The 24050-nt window shown below is 44.7% G+C and overlaps 1 protein-coding gene across 1 annotated transcript in view; it reads right to left on the reverse strand.

Annotated features, from left to right (window-relative positions):
• Window positions 1-24050, reverse strand: part of ptprb (protein tyrosine phosphatase receptor type b) — a 63087-nt gene that overhangs the window by 15430 nt on the left and 23607 nt on the right. The window contains exons 9-15 of the mRNA XM_081363552.1: window positions 22011-22274; window positions 21029-21292; window positions 20608-20877; window positions 11506-11769; window positions 8775-9023; window positions 8081-8350; window positions 2175-2453 (exon numbers count right to left, since the gene is read on the reverse strand). Of these exons, the coding sequence (XP_081219678.1) occupies window positions 2175-2453; window positions 8081-8350; window positions 8775-9023; window positions 11506-11769; window positions 20608-20877; window positions 21029-21292; window positions 22011-22274 (1860 nt within the window). The remainder of the gene's footprint in view (window positions 1-2174; window positions 2454-8080; window positions 8351-8774; window positions 9024-11505; window positions 11770-20607; window positions 20878-21028; window positions 21293-22010; window positions 22275-24050) is intronic.

Consider the following 24050-nt stretch of genomic DNA (forward strand, 5'->3'; position numbering starts at 1 on the left):
TTACAAACGAGGGTCAGCATAAAGCTGGTTTTGCTAAAAGTTGTTCCTGAAAAAAGGATAGGTACCAACTTCGTGTTCCTGCTGCACCTCCAGAAGAACTGAAGTGAGTGTAACGTTTTATTGACCTTTATATTAATATTTATATTAATCTTTGCAATGGCTGGCATGCTTCAGATGAATGCAACCATTTTTACACTCAGGGTACATTACGGCATGTTTTCTATGTACGACGTTCTCAATATAATTCATAATCCCACGTTTATAATGAACAATGTGTTATGGTTATTGTGTTATTGTGTTACAAACGGTGTAAGCACAGAACAGAGGGGCGTGATGAGCAAAGCTCATTATCATTTAAAGAGACATGAACCTGAACGGCGTGCTGAAAACAGAGCTGTTTTTGACCAGGTAAAATGAGTGTTTTCTTACAATACTAATGAGAATTTTTAATTAAAGTATATTACAAACTTTTAATTTATACCCTAAAGAATCATATTAGCTTGTACAAAAATGGCATTATATGACCCCTTTAATATCAAGACTCGAAATAGGACTCACAGGTTTAAATAGTACACTGCATCCAACAAATTTATGTGAAGAATGTGGATTAAGTGAAACAGTAGAACATGCTATTTTGGATTGAAGTAAATATACTAATGAAATAAATAAATGAATAGATGGAATTAGGATGAATTAGTGAATAATTGACTGGGGTTTGTCTTCTTCACCGGCATAACTCTTACGCAAAGTTTGTACATTGCTTGTTTGATATCCACTGACTCGTCTTCATGGTTTAAAATGGAAAATTTCCAATATTGCAACGTGACATTTCTTTATCACCAATTGCCAGATGATGTACAGCGGTTCCCGTGATAATAAAAATTAGACAAATATTAAATAAATGAGTAAATAAAGTGAAAGTGAAAGTAACTTAATGATCAAGTAAATTAATAAAAGAGGCGCCGGAGTATAGCCATGAACACGCAGGTGACTTGGAAGACGTGGGCAATATGGTTTATCCTTTCTTGCTGCATTAAAGATGAAATGGTTTAACTTCGGTTTTCACGCAGGTGCGTTGAGGGAAAAAAACACTGAGTTTAGGGCAATTGGTTCGTAGCTCTCTACACTGTGCAATACCCTCATGAGGGGTGACCAAAATTTCTGACATGCCAGAAATTTATCCGACCATCCGATTGCCAGTTGGAAGAGGTTTATCGCCTCTTGTTTCACCCTGTACACTGCACGACTCAAAAAAAGAGTAGCACAAGTCAGAATTTGGCTCAAAATCGGACGAAAACCGAACAGAGTATGCCCAGCCATAGCTTTCCAGTTTGTTAATTACAGTAGTCAACATTTGAAGTGGATCAAAAAAGTTCTTCAAAGTTGTCCTAAGACAAGAACGGGTATTATTAAATATTCATGTATAGCTTTGTTGTCTGTAGTTCAGTCATCCTCATCGTGCCTGTTTGTGTCTATGGGTCTATGGTTTCTGATTGATTCGACTATTCTATTCAGGTGTGTCTCATTAATTAACTCCTTAGCTCCTTTGTTTGCACTCAAGTATTTAAGCCCTCAGATTCTGTTTGTTCCTTGTCTTGCATTGCTGTTGTTATTTGATGTTAGTGTGTTTGTGTTTCCTTTCCTGGTTATAAATTTGATTCTTGGCTTAAAGATTTATTTTGAGTATATCTCCTTCATTGGCCGTTTCATTACAGCCGCCAACCGTGACAATCTGTCAGTGCAAGTTGCTTTCAGTTAAAGCTGCTCAAACATGCATTTTAGTCTTGGACAAGGCTTAAACCTTGTGTGTCAAACTAGGGTAATGTGTTCTAAAACAACTCAAAATGTCAAACGTATTTGATATCCTTCCACTGGCCAGAATCATAGTCTTAAAGTAAAAAATAAAAGTCTGGGATTTTCTGTGAAATGTGAACTCCGACTGCCCAAAACCTGCAAACTGGCTCTGACCATAGGCAACTAGCATTGACTCATCTACACTGCAAATCAGGGTAGAAACCTGTGCAAAAGTATAGTGTATTCCACCATTAACTTGCATTTTTTTCATTGAAATCTGTGTTCTAGAAAAAGAGATTGAGGTTGAGATCACATTATACAGTAATATGCAACAAAGTGAACAAAAGTCATGAGCAAGATTGCGTTCTACTGTCACTTACTGTCTATCATAGTGATAACGCTGTTTTTTGTGGTTGAACTCTGCTTATCTCCAGAAATCACTGTGATGTAAAGGGTGTAGTTTCTGAAGGGTTCCAGCCTGTCAAAATGCTGCGAAAGAGTGTTGTGTCCCAGTGTGTAAGAGTACACTGGTGTCCTGGAGCCCTGTTTGCGGCATTCCACAACATAAGAGTCAAAATCGGACTCTGGAGGTATCCAGGAACAGGAGACAGAGGTGGAGCTTAAGGGGAAACAGTGGAAGCTCGGAGTTGAATGTGGAGCTGTAGAGAAAAATAAATATCTTATTAATCTCTTGACGTGTCTAAATCAATTTACAAAGTTTAATATTTGAGTTGGTTAGCAAATATTCACAGATTCACTCTCCAAAACCTTCACCCTCTCAGCTCCTCCAGCCGAACTGCTGAGACCATAAGAACTTAAAAACTATCTGAAAACACACCTCTTCTGCAAGCACTTAATCACAAATATTGTTGGCTTTTTCACTAAATGATTTAGTTCCTCTTTTGTAAGGATAAAAGCATCTGCTAAATGTAAATGTAACTACATGCTAAAAGTTAATTTTTTTTGCAAATCATGTTTGTGTATCTAAAACCTCAATGCACAATCCAGAACTCACCCATACTTTTCTGTTCAAATTTTATACCCCCTTTTTTTTTTATGAACACTCGAACCTTCTGAGCTCTATGACCCATATACTAGGGCTGGAAGTCAGATTATTTTTCAGTGCTTAGTAATCAACTGTGTTCATTACATTTATTTACCAAACTACTACACATTTCAGAACAGCTGGGATGGGATTGGTTCATCCCAGTGACTCAACACTTGATTCTGTTCACCAAAAACACAAGATTTATTCTCGGCTTCATTTGGTTACTCTTTTTGGGTACATCAATACAGTATTTTTTAAGTATCATGAGTGTGTCCTATTATTACTTTTTTTCTTAAGAATCATGACAATAAATTTAAAGAATTGACTCAAGGAATTGATTCTGAAAACCTGTAATCAAAATCACAGCTGATTCCAAAAAATTCTGAAATCAAAGAGCCATATGCAAAACAAAACCCACAGTTTCCTTTCGTAAAGGGAACTCCCGCTGCATCGATACTCGATACTTTGGGGAATGCCTTCGGCATGAAGCGTCTGAAGTCAACTATGCAACTATTCCAATCTTGATTGGTGCAACGTCATTACGTCACCCGTGACGTCGCATGTGACGGTGATCCGGAAGCTATAAAACGGTCACAGGAACCAGGAAATGTTAGCTTCTGGTCTTCAGCAAGCGCTCTATGTACAACTTGTCTGTTCTATTTGGTGTTGTTTGTCCCGTGAAAAGAGTATATATTATATATTATGGCGGAAAAACAATTCAGGCAGTGTGCGTCCCTTTGCCCACGTTATTTAGCTGAGGGTGACACACATTCGCTTTGTGTGGTTTGTCTGGGAGTGGAGCATGCACAGGCAGCGCTCGAGGGTGCTGTCTGTGCTAACTGTGAAACCATGCCCCTAAGAACGCTCCGCTCCCGGCGAGCTATGTTTAATGAGGCCGGCCAGCCTCGCGATCCCCGTGGATCAGGTCCCGCGTCTGTCGAGGCAGTGCGGTGTCTGCATTCATGGGGATCGCAGAGGGATCTAGTTGATGATGTTGAGACGGCTTCGGCCCTTTATCAACATTCTGAAGCTAGTTCCTGTAGTTCCGCTCAGGGTGCGGAAGCCCGCGCTGTGGCTTCTTCCGCCCCGGCAGTGGAACCGATGCTCGAATTATCTGGTTCCGAGGAGCTAGATATTTTGGGCATCGAGGCAGGGGAATGTGAAAATTCGCCACCCCATTCCCCTGCCTTTGAGGAGTTGCTAGAGGTTGTGACCAGAGCGGTGGGAAAATTAAAGATCGATTGGCCACCTGAGATGCAGGAAGCGACTAAAAAAAGCAAACTCGATGAGCGCTTCCTGCAGTCTCGGTCACAACCTCTACGCCGGAGTCTGCCATTTTTTCCCGATCTCCACACCGAGGTGTCGAGATCGTGGAACAAGCCCTTCTCCTCGAGAATATCTGGCCCCAATGTTCATTTATATTCTAATATAATGGGTGCCAAGGAGGAGGGCTATGGGATGATGCCCAGGGTTGAAGAGTTGAAGGTTGACTTGACTCTCCGTGCTACCAAGGAGACGGCCCGTGCCATCGGCCGCTCCATGGCAGCACTGGTAGCTACGGAGAGACACCTGTGGCTGAACCTGTCGGGCATCGGGGGCAAGGACAGGGCTTGTCTCCTCGATGCCCCGGTTTCGCCTTCTGGCCTTTTCGGCGACGGTGTCAACAATGTTGTCGAGAGGTTTCAGGAGGCGAAACAACAGTCAGCCGCATTTAAAGAGCTTATCCCCCGCCGTCGTTCCAGGTCTTGTGGGTCTGCTACCAGGGGGCAGTCCCAGGAGGCCGCCGCCAGCTCCTCACACCTGCTGAGGCAGAAGGAGAGTGTTGCCTCTCGTGCTCCCCCCCAAGGGGCCTGGAGGCAGAGGCAACACCCTCAGTCGAAGCCTTCTAAACCGAAAACAGATCTGAGGACTGTTATTCAGGCGAGGAAGGCTTTGAATAAGAGGCCATGACAGGACATCCAGGCCTCTGAGGGCATCCCCCTCCGCGTGGGCTTTTTAAAACTTCGCTCCGCGGAGCCCTCAGGAAATCGATGTTGCTTCTCGCCGTCAAGTGCGCTTCAGGACGCATCGACTTCTAGCGAATGTATCACACAGAATGTTCCTATGAAATCTAGGGCCATAAAACGTTCGCTACCTCTCACGAGGCCTGTATAAAAAATGATTCGGTTAGTTCCTGCCAGAAGATTGCTTCAGGTCACCGAAAATGAAAATAAAATTAAGAATAAAAACGAAATTAAAGATGTGAATAAAACACCTGAGGTCAGTCCTGAGAGACTGATTCCCTTAGTAGATTATTTAGACACCTGGAAAGGTCTTCAAAATATATCTCAGTGGGTCCTGAATACAGTTGAGAAGGGATATAGAATCCAGTTCCAGTATAGACCACCCAAATTTAGTGGTGTTATTCATACAATGGTATCTCCTGATCAGGCTCAGGTGATGGAAGATGAAGTTCAGACTCTCCTAGCTAAGGAGGCCATATAATATGTGCCCTTAGAGCAGAGGGATTCCGGGTTCTACAGCCGGTACTTCATAGTTCCAAAAAAGGATGGTGGGCTGCGTCCCATTATAGATCTTAGGGTATTGAATAAATCTTTGAGGAGATTCAAGTTCAAGATGTTAACTATACCTATGATCGTTCAACAAATCAGATCCAAAGATTGGTTTTGTGACGATAGATCTTAAGGATGCATATTTTCATATTTCCATCATCCCACATCACAGTAAGTTTTTGGGGGAAAAGCTTATCAATACAGGGGAGTGTGGGAGAATGGGAGTATTAGGTTAGGCCAGGCTATCACTGTCAAACACTTTCAAAGAGTTTTGGGTCTTATGGCTGCAGCTTCCACGGTAATACCCTTTGGTCTGCTCCATATGAGGGCTTTCAGTGGTGGCTCAGGAACAAGGGATTTTCTCCTCTGGGAAACCTTTTTCGCATGACCAGAGTTATGCGCAGATGCCTTCGTTCTCTTGTCATGTGGAAGAAACCATGGTTCCTGTCTCAAGGCCCGGTGTTGGGAGCACCATGTCAGAGTAAAGACTTTAACTATGGATGCGTCCCTCACGGGCTGGGGTGCGGTTATGGAGGGCCGTTACACCCAAGGTACTTGGAAGGACCATCATCTCTCTTGGCATATTAATCGCTTGGAGATGTTGGCTGTGTTTTTTGCCCTGAGGCACTTCCTTGTGGACCTCAGAGGCCATCATGTTCTTGTTAGGACAGACAATATGTCGGTGGTCTCTTATATCAACCGCCAAGGAGGTTTGAGATCTCATCCTCTTTGTAGACTGGCGCATCAAATTCTTCTTTGGTCTCAGGACAAATTTCTCTCTGTCAGATCTATTTATATTCCTGGGGTTGAAAATATGGGAGCAGACATCCTGTCGAGGCAGGGGCTGAGGCCTGAGGAATGGCGGCTCCACCCTGAAGTGGTTGAGCTTATATGGAGAGAGTTTGGCCGGGCGGAGGTTGACCTGTTCGCTTCTCATGAGAACTCTCATTGCCCGCTCTGGTACTCTCTCTCACATCCAGCTCCTTTGGGCTTGGATGCAATGGTACAGATGTGGCCGAGGTCGCATCTGTACGCTTTTCCCCCGATCGCTCTGCTCCCTGGGGTTCTAGAAAGGGTCAGGAGGTACGGAGTGAGACTACTCCTTGTAGCTCCGTACTGGCCGGCCCGAATTTGGTTTTCGGACCTTATTAGTCTCTTGGAGAGTCCTCCATGGAAAATTCCTATTAGGAGAGATCTTCTGTCTCAGGCTGATGGTACATTATTTTATTCCCGACCAGAGTTATGGAGACTATGGGTCTGGCCCCTGAGGGGGTCCTACCCATAATTAGGTTGCCCTTTCCACCGAGGTGGTCAGGACATCCATACTAGAACCCCACTCTACTAGGAACTAAACAATTAAGTTAGGGAGGGCATTGAACCCAGTTTATTACTGCCCACTGGCTTCAGTACTGGTGTTCCATCCCGCTCTCTAACGGGATTCCTGTTCATGCTTAGGGCTTCTGTGGCGGCCTCAGTGCCCTCCGCAAGCCTCTTAGGGTGTTCTCGAATGGACGTTCCCACTGAAACTCCATGTTCCTGTAGATTGGAGGATGAATCCTTTTCATCCAGCCTATTGGCATCAGGCTGATGGGTTATCCCTGGCACCCATCATGTCCTGTGGATGACATATATGAATATATATAAGTATATATGAGTATATAGGAGAATCTATTGAGTCTGCTTCCTGCTCGTCTTACTCCCTGGAAGAGTGATGGTGCTGCCCCCTCTCACTTACTAGCGTGGGAGCCACTCTATATTATTTTTGCCCCGGTACTGAGGTGCCTGTAGGCAATATTATGATTCTTCAGGTATTCCATCCTCCATCGCATGTGTCGGATGGTCAAGGTTTAGCCTTGGAGGTTCCTATGCTAGGCCTCGGGCTGGGAGGAGTCTATCCATCTAGTAATGTATCAAGGGTTAGGAGCTATTTCCCTTTATCAAGTAGACAGTTGGTTATCTGCAGAAACCACTCATATCTGAACTACAAGGTGTGCTTTTTGCCTTCACCTCTTATCTAATACTTTCTACTGTCTGGGATTCCCCTTCCATTAGGTCAGTCGAGCCTCTGGCTCTAGGCCTCCCCTTCTTACACCAAATCTAATGACAAGCTAGTTTGGATCTGCCCTCTACTCATTCTATCGTCCATGAGTGTACCAGATGCTTTGTACCAGGGCGTTTTTCTCTCAGTGTGGCGGCGTGGGTATTCGTTCTCCAAAGTATCGAGTATCGATGCAGCGGGAGTTCCCTTTATGAAAGGGAACGTCTCGGGTTACTAATGTAACCCTCGTTCCCTGAGTAGGGAACGAGACGCTGCATCCCTCGGCCACACTTTTCGCGCCCCTGAGAACGACTTGCTTTGACCAATTAGAAGCTAACATTTCCTGGTTCCTGTGACCGTTTTATAGCTTTCAGATCACCGTCACATGCGACGTCACGGGTGACGTAATGATGTTGCACCAATCAAGATTGGAATAGTTGCATAGTTGACTTCAGACGCTTCATGCCGAAGGCATTCTCCAAAGTATCGAGTATCGATGCAGCATCTCGTTCCCTACTCAGGGAACGAGGGTTACATTAGTAACCTGAGAAGTTTTCTTTCATCAGGTTACCTTAAAGATTATTATTTATTTATTTATTTATTTATTTTTTTAAATACTGTATGATATTAAACTGGATAAACACTCACGGGATCTCACAGTGTGGTAAACAGGACTGCTGTAGGTCACAGGACTGTCTGTCATCCCACTGACAGTCCGGAGGCTGATATTATAGAGCCGGCCTGGATGAAGTCCTTCCAGGATACGCTGAGTGGAATGATTACCAGAAACCTGAAGTGTGTCCTGAGGAAACCATGTCACTTCAAAATCATCATAGTCTCCTGTATATGGGACATGCCACTTTATCTCCACTGAGCTGGTAGAGCTGCTGACGGACATTGATGATGGTGGTGCAGGAACTGTTTTGATATAATAGGAGTAATTTAGCTTTCAAACCTGTTGTACATTGCTTGTGCTTTGGTTTTAGCAAAATGTCCAAGCTGCTTTATTTGATGAAAGCTAAGTGTTGCTGAGCTCCAAAAATGTCACAAATCAGTATAAGCATGATTATGTGATAAAAGTGTCATTAAAGTTTCATTAAAATGACTTGGTCACTATATTTCAAGTCTTTAAGGGAGGATCAGATCCAAGTTTAAGTAATTATTCACTAAAAAAGGAGAGGTGCGGTGGAGAAGAGAAGAGGATTTTAAGCACAGAAGATATACTGTTTTAAATCAAGTAATATTTAAAAATTCTAAATGAAATTGAACCATCACTATTGCATTAGATAAGTGATAATGTGAAACGTTAATTTGGGGCTTTCTGACTTGTAGCAGCACTGACCTGTGCGCCCTACTGCAGTCGTAGTGTTGGTCAGATTTTCACTCCAGGTCTGAATCGTAGCAGGATAAAGCCGACCAGCCACTAGTCTGTGGAAGACCACCTGAGTGCTCTCTGGACCCAAATGCTGCTCAAAGCCATCTACAGAGACTGAATATCCGGTAAGTGCTCCAGGGCCACGTGTCCAGCTCAGAAGAAGAGTGTTCATTTGACCCTGATTCTCAACATGCAGGTCTATGACTGAGGCAGGAGCTGGGGAAACAAACAAACAAATAAGCTTAAACAAAAATGTAATCAAAGGCCTGTTCCAGTTTTGTAAATTGGTAGATTAAAAAAAATATTTTGTTGTATATTTTGAATATCAGTTTAGTTTTAGTTAGTCTGGTTTAGTGTGGATTTAGATTTTAGTTTGTTTGTAGCTGAAAAATAAGTTCCCTTTCGAGTGGAACTTGAAGCCGTGATGTTGACACTATAGGAATGCCTGTCTAAACGCGCCAATGTGATTGGCCAAATGAATGGATGTCACGACACAGCGTAGTGCGTCACAAAGTCCATAAATAGATGCCAGAAATGCTGCCATCATGTCAGGGTCGAGATTTAGGATGTGTGTGACTCACTGTCCTCATTATATTACACATGAAAACTCTCACCCAATGTGTGTGTTGTATATGGAAGAGGAGCATGCTAGGTCAGCCCTCTGTCAGCATTACGAGAGATTTAATGTTCGCAAGGTCTGATCCCGCTTGGCTCTCTTCTCGAGGGATGTAGAAGGAGATTTTGAGATGGATATTTCTCTATCTCTGGCTCTTTCTGCTGACTCAGAGGACCCCATTCTTGATCTTGAAGTTCACTCTGCAAATTATTTGGACCAGAAAGAGGCCTGTTTGTCGACACTGTAAATATGGTCGTTGCTAGGTATCAGGAGGCAAAATGTTAATTTGTGGTGTTCAGGAAGATAATCCCTCACCGGGTCCACTCCTCCAGCTGTGCTCGAGTGGGGCCCAGCTTCAGGAAAGATAAAAGATAGGAGCAAAAGGAGAGAGTGGCTTTTTGAGCTCCCCCACGTAAAGAAAGGGGCTGGGAGACCCGTACAGACTAAGGGGAGGACTGACCTGAGGTAATTCTTCTCAACTAGCAGCCAAAAATAGAAGTCATGACTCCTAACCCACACTGACATTCAAGATGCTCACTCTCAAGCTCACAGTGTCACAAAAACAGGATTGGTTTGTGACGATGTATCTATAAGACCCCTACTTTCACATCGAGATCACAGGATCACATCCAGAACACAGGAAGTTTTTTCTCATATTTGCTTTCAGGGCCAAACATTATCAATTTCACAAGTTCCTTTGCCCGTATAATCTTTAAGCGAATAAGTTTAAGCGTATTTGGTTTGCTGTCTGCAGTGGAGGGGTTCGAGGAAGCAGCTTCAACTCGAGCTTAGATATATCCCCCAGTAGGACTACTAATGCTTGGATGATGAGTATGGTAGCATGATGCCTAAATTATGTTGGTGGAGTTGGGGAGGTGGAGGGATGCCAAAACAGCTGATGCCAGAGCAAGGTGAGCAGCTGCTTATATGCTCCGGCAGTTAATTGAAAGATTAGATGGGTTCACTCCTCTAGAAATTACGTTGTGAACTTCACTTCACAAGTTCCTTTGCCCATATATTCTTTAAACTAAATAAGGTTAACTTACTACTTCAAATTCATCAAGGTATTGCTTACCATTCAGTATGTGAGTTAGATGTTAATACAAAAGCCTATCTGGTGGATTAAGTTAGGTGGGGATTCTTTCCACTAATTTGAACCGATGTTTGGAGCCCTGCGTGGATGCTTCAATAGCAGTAGCTCGCTGAAATTGGCTGAACAATTGAACTCACGAACAGTGTATACGGCAAGGTGACTTCTCAGGTGAAACCGCGTGGGAAGTACGGCGCCACTGAAAGTGTTGACTGATGTAGTAATTAGCGTCCCCTGCATGGAGGCATAGCGTGAGATGCAGAGGGGAAACTTGTTGCTTTACTGGCCAATGAGAAAGCCTTGATGAGGTGAATGAGAGCCGTGTCAAGGTTGACGATGACGATTGATTTCTTCGAATTTAAGGATTTAATCTACATGAATTGTTCAGTTTCCACGTGGCAGAATTAATATCTTCTGGTGGTAAATTTCAGACAATTAAATCTGTCGACGCATATTTCTGGTGTCTATTTAAGGACTTGGTTTACGCACTATGTTGTGTCATGACGTCCATTCATTTGGCCAATCAGATTGGCGTGTTTAGACACATACTTCAGACATCGGCTCCTGCAGTGGCATTCCCATAAGCATCAATGTCATGATGCAGCGTCTTGTTCTCCTCTCAGGGAACAGGGTTACATGTGTAACCTGAGACATTTTCATACATATGTTAGCACACATTTACAGTTTACGATTTTTTAATTCTTTTAAAAAGGTTTTACTTTTGTTAAAGAAATATATTTTAGTTCTAATTTTAGTTCTTGTAATAGTCTAATAATATATTTGATCCACTTATGGGGTTATAACTACTGACTGAAGTGCTAAACTTAGGCTATAATGAAGGTAATAAAGTCCCTAAAAAAAACTCATTCAAGTTTCTGACACCTATGAAGAGTGACAGAGAGTTTTTTGGGGAGAGCAAGGAAATGTTGTGAAGCATTTTAACTAGGAAACATTCATAATTCATTAATATTGAGAAGAGCTTCAGTATTCACCTGTACGTGCCCATATAGATGACTGACTGCTCAGCTTCCCACTCCTGCTGAGGATCATCATCTTATACAGCATTCCTGACAACAGGTGTGTGAAGGACCAGTTCAGAGCATCTTTTCCCAGTTTCCTTTGAGACTGTAGGGTCTTGTCCTGATCGTACAGATCAAGATCATACCCATCCACTTGGCCCTCTGCTGCAGCCCAGCAGAATGAAAGCTCGCTGCTTGTGTTGGAACATATGTGTAGTCCGGTCACTGCTGCTGGACCTGAGGAGATTTGGAGAACAGGTTTTGTAAACTGTCTTGACATCATTGATCGGTAAAGACTTAGAATCTCTTTTTTCTGTGTTAGTTTGTATTTATATAAGTGTGTGTATGTGTGTATTTGTATATTATTATCAATTGTGCATGCTCGTTTTTCATTTTGTTACATTTAGATTACCTTTGCTGTTTTATGTACACTGTAAAAAAATTACTGTAAAATTTACAGCAACTTACTGGCAATTTTGGTTGTTAGTAAGCCTGTAAATTTTACAATATTACCGTAAAACATCAACTACAATTAAACTGTAAAAATACAGCACACCTGTAAAAGCAGCAAAACAAGAGCAGCTGTGAATTTACAGTTCTTTACTGTAATCTTTACAGTATGAATTAAAACCTGTGTAAACTCATTTCATTTGAGGAAACTGGTTAAGTTGAAAGTTGAAAGTTGGTCAATTGCCATTTCATATTTATACTGTGATCTTCATTTTAGTCCACTAAAACAAGAATGTTTCTAAAAAAGAAAAAATAATTTTAAAATTAGTTAACAAAACATCAATTTAACTCAATCCTCTTGCAGATAACTGTTAGTTAACAACAGCACACATGCATGAGACGAAAAACTAAACAAAAAGATCATCAATGCATCAGCAACTACACAATCACTGCTTTTAAATAAAGCAACATGCAGCATAACATCAGTGTTTCTCTGCTCATCCTGGACTGAAGCACAGGCTCTACTCTCCAGCACAATGGTGACCCAACAGAAACGCTTTAAATCCCAACAGAACGTCTCGGTTACGGATGTAACCCTCGTTCCCTGAGTGGGAACGGAGACGTTACGTCGGATGACGACGATTGGGGTTTCGCTTAGAAGCCTATCACCTTCGAGTATATAAAACGAGCCAATGGCAATGAAATGCCATGGGTCTGCGGAATTTGCATAGCGTATCTCCGCCCACCGCAGGGGGTATATAAGGAAGTACGCTGCAATATGCAGATATGTCTTCGCTGAGGAGCCGAGACTGAACTCAGGCGTTTTTCAGCGGTACAGCGGAAGTGGCAGGAAGACGTAACGTCTCCGTTCCCACTCAGGGAACGAGGGTTACATCCGTAACCGAGACGTTCCCTTTCGTGGTCACTCCGAGTTACGTCGGATGACGACGATTGGGGTTCCAGTCTAATCACGCCACCTCGGCTGTCTTCCAGTGCCCTGCGTAAGTCTGAGCTCCCTGTTGTGAGACTAGCACGAACGAAGGAGTCCTACTTAACACAGGGATACCAAGGTACACTGGGAAGCATATCTCCAGAGAGAAATATGCAATCATGCCCAGCCATTGATGGGGGGGACTTAGAATACACATATGGCCAGAGGCTGCATATGGAAGATCACTGAGGTGTCCAGCCGCAGGTGGAATTTTAAACCCCAGGGGTGGCAAGGTGGCTTGCCAAGGGAAAGACACACGCTCACAAGGAGACTTACAGCGGATACACATGTGGGGGTCGCCCAGAGGGGGGACCATGCACATGGTGGCACCTAGTCAAGCGCAAAAGCTGAGTATGGAATTTTGGCATAACTCAGGCGTTGACATAAGCAGTGCTGGAGGAACTCAGAGCTTATCAGACTCACCTGAGGAAAATATCGCACGTATCCCGTCCGTGGAGGGGAATGGCGAGCAAGCGAAGACACCTGAGCAGAATCTAGCACCGGCTGGTTGAAGCGAGTACATGAGAAGAAACTGGCTCTACTCGGAGATTATAAAATCTCGCGAATGTGTTGGGTGTCGCCCAGCCTGCAGCTCTACAAATGTCTGTTAGCGAGGCGCCATGCGCTAGAGCCCAAGAGGAAGCCACACTACGTGTGGAGTGGGCTTTCACACCAAGGGGGCACGGACGACCTTGCTGCTGGTATGCCAACGCAATGGTATCCACTATCCAGTGTGATAACCTTTGCTTTGAGAGAGCCTTTCCCTTCAGCTTCCCACCATGACAGACAAAGAGCTGGTCTGAGGTCCTGAAACACCGCGTTCTGTCTACATAAGCACGGAGGGCGCGTACTGGACAGAGCAGTGCCAAGGCTGGGTCTGCCTCCTCCAAGGGCAGCGCTTGCAGGTTCACTACCTGGTCTCGAAAGGGTGTGGTAGGAACCTTGGGCACATATCCAAGCCGGGGTCTCAGGATCACGTGAGAGTCAGCCGGCCCGAATTCCAGGCACGCTTCGTCAACCGAAAATGCCTGCAGGTCCCCTACCCTCTTGATGGAGGCCAATGCAACCAGGAGCGCTGTCTTCATTGACAGGAACTTAAGCTCCACTGATTGCAAAGGCTCAAATGGAGCGCTCTGCAGGGCAGTTAGAACCACTGAGAGGTCCCAAGAGGGAACGAGGGGCGGACGAGGAGGATTTAGTCTCCTGGCTCCCCTCAGGAACCTGACGATCAGGTCGTGCTTTCCCAGAGACTTACCATCGACTGCTTCGTGATGGGCGGCAATGGCGGCCACATACACTTTCAGGGTGGAGGGAGACAGCCTTCGCTCCAACCCTTCTTGCAGGAAGGAAAGCACGACACTGATGGGGCATCTCGTGGGTTCTTGATGTTTAGAAGAACACCAGTTGACGAAGAGGTTCCACTTCAACGCATAGGCATGTCTCGTGGACGATGCTCTAGCGGAAGTGATGGTAGCCACCACCGCAGGTGGTAGGGTACTCAAACCTGCCTTGTCCCGTCCAGGAGCCACACGTGGAGGTTCCAAAGATCGGGACGAGGGTGCCATAAGGTGCCCCGTCCCTGAGAAAGGAGGTCCTTCCTCAGAGGAATTGGCCAGGGAGGTGCTGTCGCGAGGAGTACTAGTTCGGAGAACCAGGTCCGGTTGGGCCAATACGGGGCAACCAAAGTGACCTGCTCCTCGTCCTCCCTGATCTTGCGCAAGGTCTGCGCAAGGAGGCTCACTGGGGGAAACGCATATTTGCGTAGGCCCCGCGGCCAGCTGTGCGCCAGTGCATCCGTGCCGAGCGTGCCCTCGGTCAGGGAATAAAACAGGTCGCAGTGGGACGAGTCGTGGGAGGCAAACAGGTCTACCTGTGCGTCGCCGAACTGATCCCAAATCAGCTGAACCGTCCGGGGATGGAGTCGCCATTCTCCAGCGAGAGGCCGAACTCGAGACAGCTCGTCGGCCGCCTGGTTCAGGTGTCCCGGGATATAAATGGCTCGAAGCGACCTCAGATGCTTCTGACTCCATATGAGGAGGTGGCGAGCGAGTTGCGACATACGGCGGGAGCGTAGACCACCTTGATGGTTGATGTACGCTACTGTTGCGGTATTGTCTGATCGGAACAGTACGTGCTGACCCCTGAGCAACGCCCGGAAGCGGTGCAGGGCGAGACGTACAGCCAGCAACTCGAGGCAATAGACATGCCAAAGGCGCTGGGGTCCTGTCCAGGAGCCCGCGGCAGCATGACCATTGCACATGGCGCCCCAGCCCGTGTTGGAGGCATCTGTTGATACAACAACATGCCGGGAAACTCGTTCTAAGGGCACTCCGGCCCGTAGAAAATTGAGGTTCGCCCACGGGGTGAAGGTCTGACGGCAGGCTGGAGTCACTGGGACTTGGAGCGTGCCGTGTTGCCATGCCCACCTCGGGACTCGATCGCGAAGCCAAAGCTGAAGCGGTCTCATATGAAGCAATCCCAGCGGCGTTACTGCGGCTGCGGATGCCATATGCCCCAGGAGCCTCTGAAAAAGTTTCAGTGGAACCGCACTCTTGCCCTCGAACTGACGAAGACAAGTCAGCAGTGACTGCGCGCGCTCGCTCGTAAGCTGCGCGCACATGGCGACCGAGTCGATCTCCATACCGAGAAAAGAGATCCTCTGCACGGGGCAGAGTTTGCTCTTCTCCCAGTTGACCCGAAGGCCCAGACGAGCTAGGTGCCGGAGCACTAAGTCCCTGTGTTCGCAAACCTGGTCTCGAGAGTGAGCTAGGATTAGCCAGTCGTCGAGATAGTTCAGGATGCGAACCCCGTGTTCCCGGAGGGGAACAAGGGCTGCCTCGACGACCTTCGTAAAGATGCGAGGAGACAGGGCTAGCCCGAAAGGGAGAACCGCGTACTGGTATGCCTGCCCCTCGAAAGCAAACCGTAGAAACGGTCTGTGTCGCGGTAAAATGGAGACATGGAAGTAGGCGTCCTTCAGGTCGATCGCTGCAAACCAATCCTGCGGCCGTACACACTGGAGGATGTGTTTGGCCGTTAACATCTTGAACGGCAGCCTGTGAAGGGAGCGGTTCAAGACGCGCAGGTCGAGGATTGGCCGTAACCCACCGGACTTCTTGGGTACAATGAAGTAGGGGCTGTAGAAGCCGGACTTCATCTCGGCTGGAGGGACAATCTCGATCGCACCCTTCGCCAGTAGGGTGGCGACCTCCGCTCTCATGACAGGGGCATTGCCCCCGACCATAGTGAAGCGGACTCCCCTGAAGCGGGGAGGAGATATCGCGAACTGAATCGCGTAGCCGAATCTAATGGTTCTCGCGACCCAGCGGGACAGTCTGGGAAGCTCTAGCCAGGCCTCCAGAAAGTGCACCAGCGGGGTCATACGAACCACAGACGTACCGTCGGTGGGGCAGCGTGGCGGAATGACCGGCACCGGCGAGGGTGGCATAGCGGCCCTGTGCGGGGGCACGGTCATAAACCGCATCCTGCCAGAGGAGGCCAGGGGAGGGCGCGCGTCCCACGGGGGCGTGCTCTGGCAGGGGTCTGGCGACAGAGGGGGGATGAGAGGAGCGTGGCCCGTGGGCGGCGCGTGCTGTCATCCACTGCCTCTTAAAGCTCAGAGAAAGAGCATCAGTTCTTTAGAACAAGATTCTCCCCCAGCCCTCCACTGGGGGAAGGAGTGGTCCTGCTCCCAACTCCCCGAAGAACTGAGCCCTAACTCCAAGCTGCCCATCTCAGGAGTGCTGCTTAGCCAGGTGTTAGCCGGCTAAGGGGCAGAGACAGGCGGTGCCAGCCTCCAGCGACCTCCTCGTGCTCGGACCGGTGAAGGCTCGAGGGAAGGAGCCGCATGGAGGTGGCGTCGGCGGGAAGCGGACTAAGCAGACCACACCAACGGATGACCGTCAGTGCATAGCCTCAGTCCGCTTCTGGAGCGATCGAAGACTGTTGGGCGCAGTCCTCAACCCCACCGCCGACCAGGCTGCCCGCCTCAAGGGTGCTGCTTAGACTGACGTGGCAGTCTAAGGGGCGGAGACGGGCAGCGCCACCCTCCTGCGACTTCCTCCTACTCAGAGCTGGTGAAGGCCCGAGGGGAGCAGCCGCATGGAGGGGGCCTTGGCGGGAAGAAGACTAAGGAGACCGCACGGATGGATGACCATCGGTACAGAACCTGAGTCTGCTTCAGGTGGCCGAAGCCACACCGCCAAAGAGCTCAGCCTGGGACATGGGGGAGCTGAGAAAATTAATTCTCAGACCCTACCACATCAACCTGGCTAAGCCCATGTCTGGACCACATAGTGGACATCACCTGACCCAGGAACACGCAGGTACCGATGTCGCCCGAGAGCGAGGTCAGTAGTGTGCGCGGCGGAACAACCAGGCCGGGCATGGGAGGTATAGCGTCCCAGCATAGGGGCGTGGTTAAAATTTTCCGCGTTCTGCCAGGGTTGGCCAGGGAAGGACTAGCGTTCCACTGCGGCCGGTTCGACAGAACTCCCGGGACAGCACTGCATCGAAGGCGCAGGCGACACACAGTACTGCATGACCGTGCCACGATACTGACGAGGAACATACAGACCATGATCACCGTGCGATCGAAAGCAGCGAAGGCGGAGGACACCCGCGAGCCGTGAAAGTCACGTGGAGTCTCGCGCAGCGCAGGCGTCCCGATGCACGTCCGGGAGAAGCTTACAGCGCTCGGGGGGAGGGCGGGGCCACTCCAGCCGATGCTTTCAGCTGCCCGGGAAAGCATGGCTGACAGCTCTGGATCGGTCCCGGCAACGATGGCACTCCCGTGGGAGGCAACGCAGTCGAAACTTCATTTCCAGAGGAATCAAGCCCACCTTGTGATGCTGTGAGAGCATGGTCTGCGATGTGGAGGGGGGTGTGGCCCGAGGAATTGACTCGTCGGTTGTTGTGCCACACCAAACCCTCAGATCACCCTGGCCACCAGCCAAAGTATCCCTTCTCGAGGAAGAGATAAATTGGGGTTTGGCAGAGGGGACTCTACTCACATGGAGATCATTGAGTCTTGATCTATAAACATCGCGATGGTCATGTTCCCTTCTTTTTCTTTTTTTTAGTTTCTTTTTTTTGCAATGAAAACATGACTCATCAACGAGCGCTGCCAAGTGTGATTAAGCCCAACACGCAAAACAGCGCTCGCGACCGTTAGGCAGATGACCGCACAGTGCGCACACACATCCAGAAAATACACGGGCGAACCGTCTTGAAAAAGACGTGCCGCGTGCAGCTCTTTTAGAGAGTGGAAAAGCTCAGCAGAGTGCTGAAGCGCCCAGGGAGAAACACACTCACTGTCGGCAGATTACTGCACAAATCAGCAGCAGGAAATGCGATCTCGCTGGAAAGCGCCGTCACACAAACACACTGAAGAGCCGCTCGTCTCGAAGAGATTTTAGATGACACTCAAAAGGCTTGTGGAGTGAAGTACTGAACTTGGCTCCGAAGCGAAAACATATCTGCATATTGCAGCGTACTTCCTTATATACCCCCTGCGGTGGGCGGAGATACGCTATGCAAATTCCGCAGACCCATGGCATTTCATTGCCATTGGCTCGTTTTATATACTCGAAGGTGATAGGCTTCTAAGCGAAACCCCAATCGTCGTCATCCGACGTAACTCGGAGTGACCACGAAAGGGAACATTAAACACATTAAACAGATTTTCACTGTATCATTATGTGCAAAAACATAAAATAACACTTCATTTCAACATGTACTCTCCTGAGTAGTCATTCACATAAATATATATTCACATTTCACATTTATGTTCACATAAATACATTCACAGAAAATAACTTATTCTGTTTAGTAAATTTGACATCAATTTGACAGTAAACTACTGACTTCAGCCACAGCTTTAGAGGAATTCAACTGAAGATAAAAGACATTAAATCTCTCACGATCTCATCAGAAGAGGATTAAACAACTCCACAAACAGCATTACCATCTTCACTTATTACTAACCAGACTGACTTTATTTCTGTCATAATCATGGCAGGAAATCAGTTGTTTACAGTAACTTTATGTGATTTTATGTGTTTTTGCACATAATATATAGTGATATAGTGAAGATCTGTTAGTGTTTAATGTTCTGTTGGGATTTAAAGGGTTTCTGTTGAGTTTCAAGGGTCACCATTGTGCTGAAGAGTAGAGCCTGTGCTTCAGTCCAGGATGAGCAGAGAAACACTGATGTTATGTTGCATGTTGCTTTATTTAAAGGCAGTAACTGTGTAGTTTATGATGCATTGATGATCTTTTTGTTAATTTCTTCAACTCATTCATGTGTGCTGTTGTTAACTAGTAGGATTTAGTTAAATTGATGTTTCTAGTTAATTCATTCAAGTATTTTTCTTAGTGGACTCAAATGAAATAGCTAACAGTATAAATATTTAATGGCAATTGACCAATCAATTTCCTCAAATGAAATGAGTTATCTCTATATCTATAAATGAGATTCACAGCTGCTCTTGTTTTGCTGTTTTTACAGGTGTGCTGTATAATTGTACAGTATAATTGTAGTTTATGATTTACTTTTTTTATTTTATTTACATTTTACAGGCTTACTGGCAACCAAAATTGCCAGTAAGTTGCTGTAAATTTTACAGCAATTTGTTACAGTGATTTACACAAAATGAAAAAAAAAAATAAAAAATGTAATATCGGCCATTCATTTCCATAATGACCAACACAAACTACCAACAGCAGCGCAAACTATGACTGGTTTAAGACATGCTTTTTTAGGCGTTGAATACTGGTGCCAATACAAGTAAATTGACTAGCGCAAACCTTAGTAAATCACCTTGCATGGCTCATTTAAATACTCTCCTCCCACAAATTTTGCATCTGAAAGGGAAACTTTAACAGATACATTTGCAATAAGGCCAGCCACAAAAATAACTCTGTCCACACCTTTTTAGTGCTATTTTTCCACTGTGTGTCTTTAGTAAATCCTGACATTATTCTTTTTTTTTATGCCAAAAGATCTGGCACAAGCTGTTAGTAAATCTGGCCCTAACAATTGTAATATCGTTGCTTTAAATGCTAGGGTTTGGTTTTATCTGTGGAATTAACTTGGTTCAAGTCATTACATTTTCACATTGCAAAGACATAGCATCTTACAATGCAACACAAAATTATTATGGACAAAAACCATGTGCAGTGATAAAATATGCACAATGGGACCAGGAATATATGTATATACTGTATATATATATATATATATATATATATATATATATATATATATAATTTTTTATTTTTTTTTTATTGCTTCTGTACTGTTTTCACAAGCAAGTGGCACATTTTCGAAACTTAGTACTATCACAACATAAAAAAAATCATTTTTTTCTAATATATCAGCATGTTTTCAATTATGTTAGTACAATACACTAAATCACAAAGCATCCTTTTTACTACAGATAATAAGTGTTTCATCTATTCAACCTTTTAATTTGCAGTAGCTAGCTTTCATAATACTATTTAACTTTTCATTTGCATAACTTACTAAGAGTACAATTATTACTATCACTTGTGAAAACACTACTAAAGCAAATAAAAATAGTAAAAGTACATTTTTATTTTACATTACTTTAAACACACAAAAGGTGCCTTACGTGTTTGTCCCTTAGTGGTGACGTCCTTGCTTTTGGCTGTGCCACTGATTGTCTGAACGTGTGCTTTGTACCATCTTCCTGGCGTTAAATTCTTAAACAGGTAGCTGTTGTTGGCGTTGCGCACAGAGGCATTGGCAATCACTTTGTCACTGTCATCAAGTAACTGGAGACTGTATCCATCATAAATACCCACAGCTGCCGTCCAGCTCACCAACAGACTGTGTGTGCTGAGTTCATTATCTGCCCGCAGGCCGATGACTGTGGAGGGGTCTGAAACACACGCACACACACATTAGACTGTAGTTTCTGGTTTCAAGCACTTGACAATATAATTTAATGAATCAAATTCATGAAGTGTTGTCTTTCCACTAAAAGTTCTTGTCCTGACATGTAAACCACCATTAATATGTGTGTTTCTCACCGGTTCTGCCACTAGTTGTGCTGTTGTTCGTCTGAGTTCCACTGACCGACTGCACAGTAACCAAATAAAGTTGACCAGGTTCTAGGTTGTAAAATTCTGTCTGTGTGATGTGTTTAGGCACTTGTTTGGTGACCTTGACATGTGTCTCCTGAAACAGAGACACTGAGTAGAAGTCCATGTCTCCATCACCAGAAGACCAAGAGACTCTGAGACTGCTGTCTACGGTGCCAGCGCTCAGACGGACACTCTGAACCTGACTGGGCACTGGGTGTCACGATGGGAAAAAAAACAATGCAACTGTTACACAAAGGATATACAACTGTGGTGATGATGATAATGATGCATCTTGACTCAAATCCTATCAGGTTCAACACCTAGTTGAGTGTATGTAATGTGTAAAATCTGTGATTCTTCTGGTCAAATTTATCACAAATTAATTGTTTTTAATTATGTGAAAAAATTACATATTAAACCACTGCTTAATGCTATGCTGAATCTCACAAAAATATGTCCAGATTACTTTTTTGCTCCACATTTAAGTCAAACTAAATTATTTCATCAAAATAATATTTTTTTTTTATAGAGAAAGTTTAACTAAAAAATAATCAAAAGTAATGTTTCACACTTCAAAGGTAATAGGACATTTAAAGTCACAATGAAATAAAAATGGACAATTCTTATTCTTTATAAGAATTATAAAACAACAACAACAACAACAATGAAAACATGTGCCTTCACTGTTTATTTTCTGTATTACATAAACAAATTACTGTATTACAATGATTTAAATAAGCATGAATTTAAGGCAGTGCAACAAATACTACCCTGAGTATACTTGAATCCATGACAATTATATCACAATGCAAATTCAAAACAAATATTCTTCATTTTCTTTATTCTTTTGATTTTGGAGCAAAACATTTTTTACATTTTGAGATTATGTTCAAGCAGTTGTACATGATCAATAAAAATCTTGCAATACCTGTGCGGCCCTCAAGGATCTCGGCACGCTGGTATGACCCGCTGTGAGTAGACAGCACCATCTTGTAGAGCCGGCCTGGTGTGAGCGTAGAGAACAGGTGTTCCCTAACTGTATTGTTTAGATTCACAGCTGGTGACGCCTGCGTGTCATTGAAGAGAATCTGAACCTCATAATTATCAACATCTCCTGGAGCAGACGTCCATTTCACCCTCAAAAAACTGCTACCACACTCCGTCAGGGACAAATTACCCACAGCTCCCGGGACTGAAGAACACAAGAGTGAAATAAGATTACTTTTATTGTGGTCCACTGATTACATCTGTTCTCATACTAGAAAGTGAAAAACAATGTCATTTATAAGGGTCATAAAATGGAAAATCAAAATGTGTCACAATAAAATCATACTGCAAGTTTGATTTTCTCAACTTCAAAGGTAACTCCCCAGTTTAAAATATGAGTTTTTGTTTTCCACCCTTCTGAAATGCAAGGATTTTAAATCACCCCATTCGTGATGTAACGATTTTGCTCTACACACCCCTGACATGTGTATGTTAATTCAGGAGGTGTGTTCTTCTTAACTCATGTCTGTCCAATCAATCACAAGAGTGATGCTGCTGTTGAGTAAGACCATCTAACGTTATCCTGTCCCTCGATGTAGACAAACTGCACCTCTGAAAACTGTGCATATCCTTCCAAAACTATTAGAAATGCATGACTGAAGTTTATTTTTAACAACATGCCTGAACGATGTAATAAGAATGTAGTTTTTTTTAGCTCGCCTTTCAAATTTCACATTGACTCTTTAGGGGCTTTCGCACCAGAGGAACATTTTCATAGTTCTTAAAACTTTTGGTAGAAGTACCCGAATTTTTGCGTGTTCCCACCACAGGAACTAGGAATGATTTTAGTTCTAGGAACTCCTTTTGGAGGATCTAATTTAGCTCCTACTTCAGAGTAGGGTCTAAACTATCCGTTACGTTAGTGAACGCTGCTTGGCCGAAAGCATGCGAAACACCAGCACCCGCCTTTTTAAAAAAAAAGCCTATGTAAACACAACCATTATAGCCTATATATTTACTCCAGAAACTAACTCTAGGAACCTGGAAAGCAGTGATAGATTGACCTCTTAACCTTTACGCTAAAGAGAAAATCCAACGCAACTTTGAGGGAACCAAGAGAAACATGATAATGTATTTCTGCACAGCTAGCAACACTGGACATCAACCACACGGCATACGTTTATAACTTGTCATATACTGTGTAATTATGTTTAACAGTTCTATCTAATAACATATTAGACAGGACTGTTAGACAGATCGTAAACTAGTGAACACGGAGAAAGTGAGCACTGTGTGCTCTGGTGTTCTCAGCGCCGTCAAAATAAAAGTCAAGACAACAAATGCGGCTTACGTCACTTCAGAGTTCCTACCGGCGGTGCGAATGCAACCAGGAAAATGTTCCTAGGGGAACCATTAGTTCTTGGGTAAAAGAAAATAACTAGCTTCCGGCCAAAAAAACATTCGGATACAACTTAAGTCTAAAGCGCAACTTATGCGAGTAATGCGACGTACTGCTGTACTTTACGCTATGCCATGATGCACTACGCTACTTCTGACATCATAAGTTGCGATTTAGACGCAAGTAGACTGTGTATGTTCCTTTGGCCGGAAGCTAGAACTCATGGCTTTGATTTAGAAGGCCTTTATTAACCCCCCGGAGCCATGTGGAGTTTTTCTAAATATCTTGTATTGAAAGCTATGGCAATGCCAAGTATTGAATCAAATCACACATGACACTTAATGAGGGGAGGGTGTGGATAAGGGTGCAGTGAAGTTTTTCAATCACATAGCCAAACTGAATTGAAGTGTTTGTGAGAATGAAAATAAGAATGGAAAATTATTGTTTTTCAAATATTTAAACTTTTTGATGCAAAAACTTGGCTAACTTCATAAGCAAATCTTCAGAAACATAATATAAAGATCTGAAAATGCAGGACCCCTTTAAATGTTTCATTTTCATAAACATTATTTTGTCCATTAA

Source organism: Scardinius erythrophthalmus (assembly GCF_964197995.2).
Source record: "Scardinius erythrophthalmus genome assembly, chromosome: 4".
NCBI lineage: Eukaryota > Metazoa > Chordata > Actinopteri > Cypriniformes > Leuciscidae > Scardinius > Scardinius erythrophthalmus.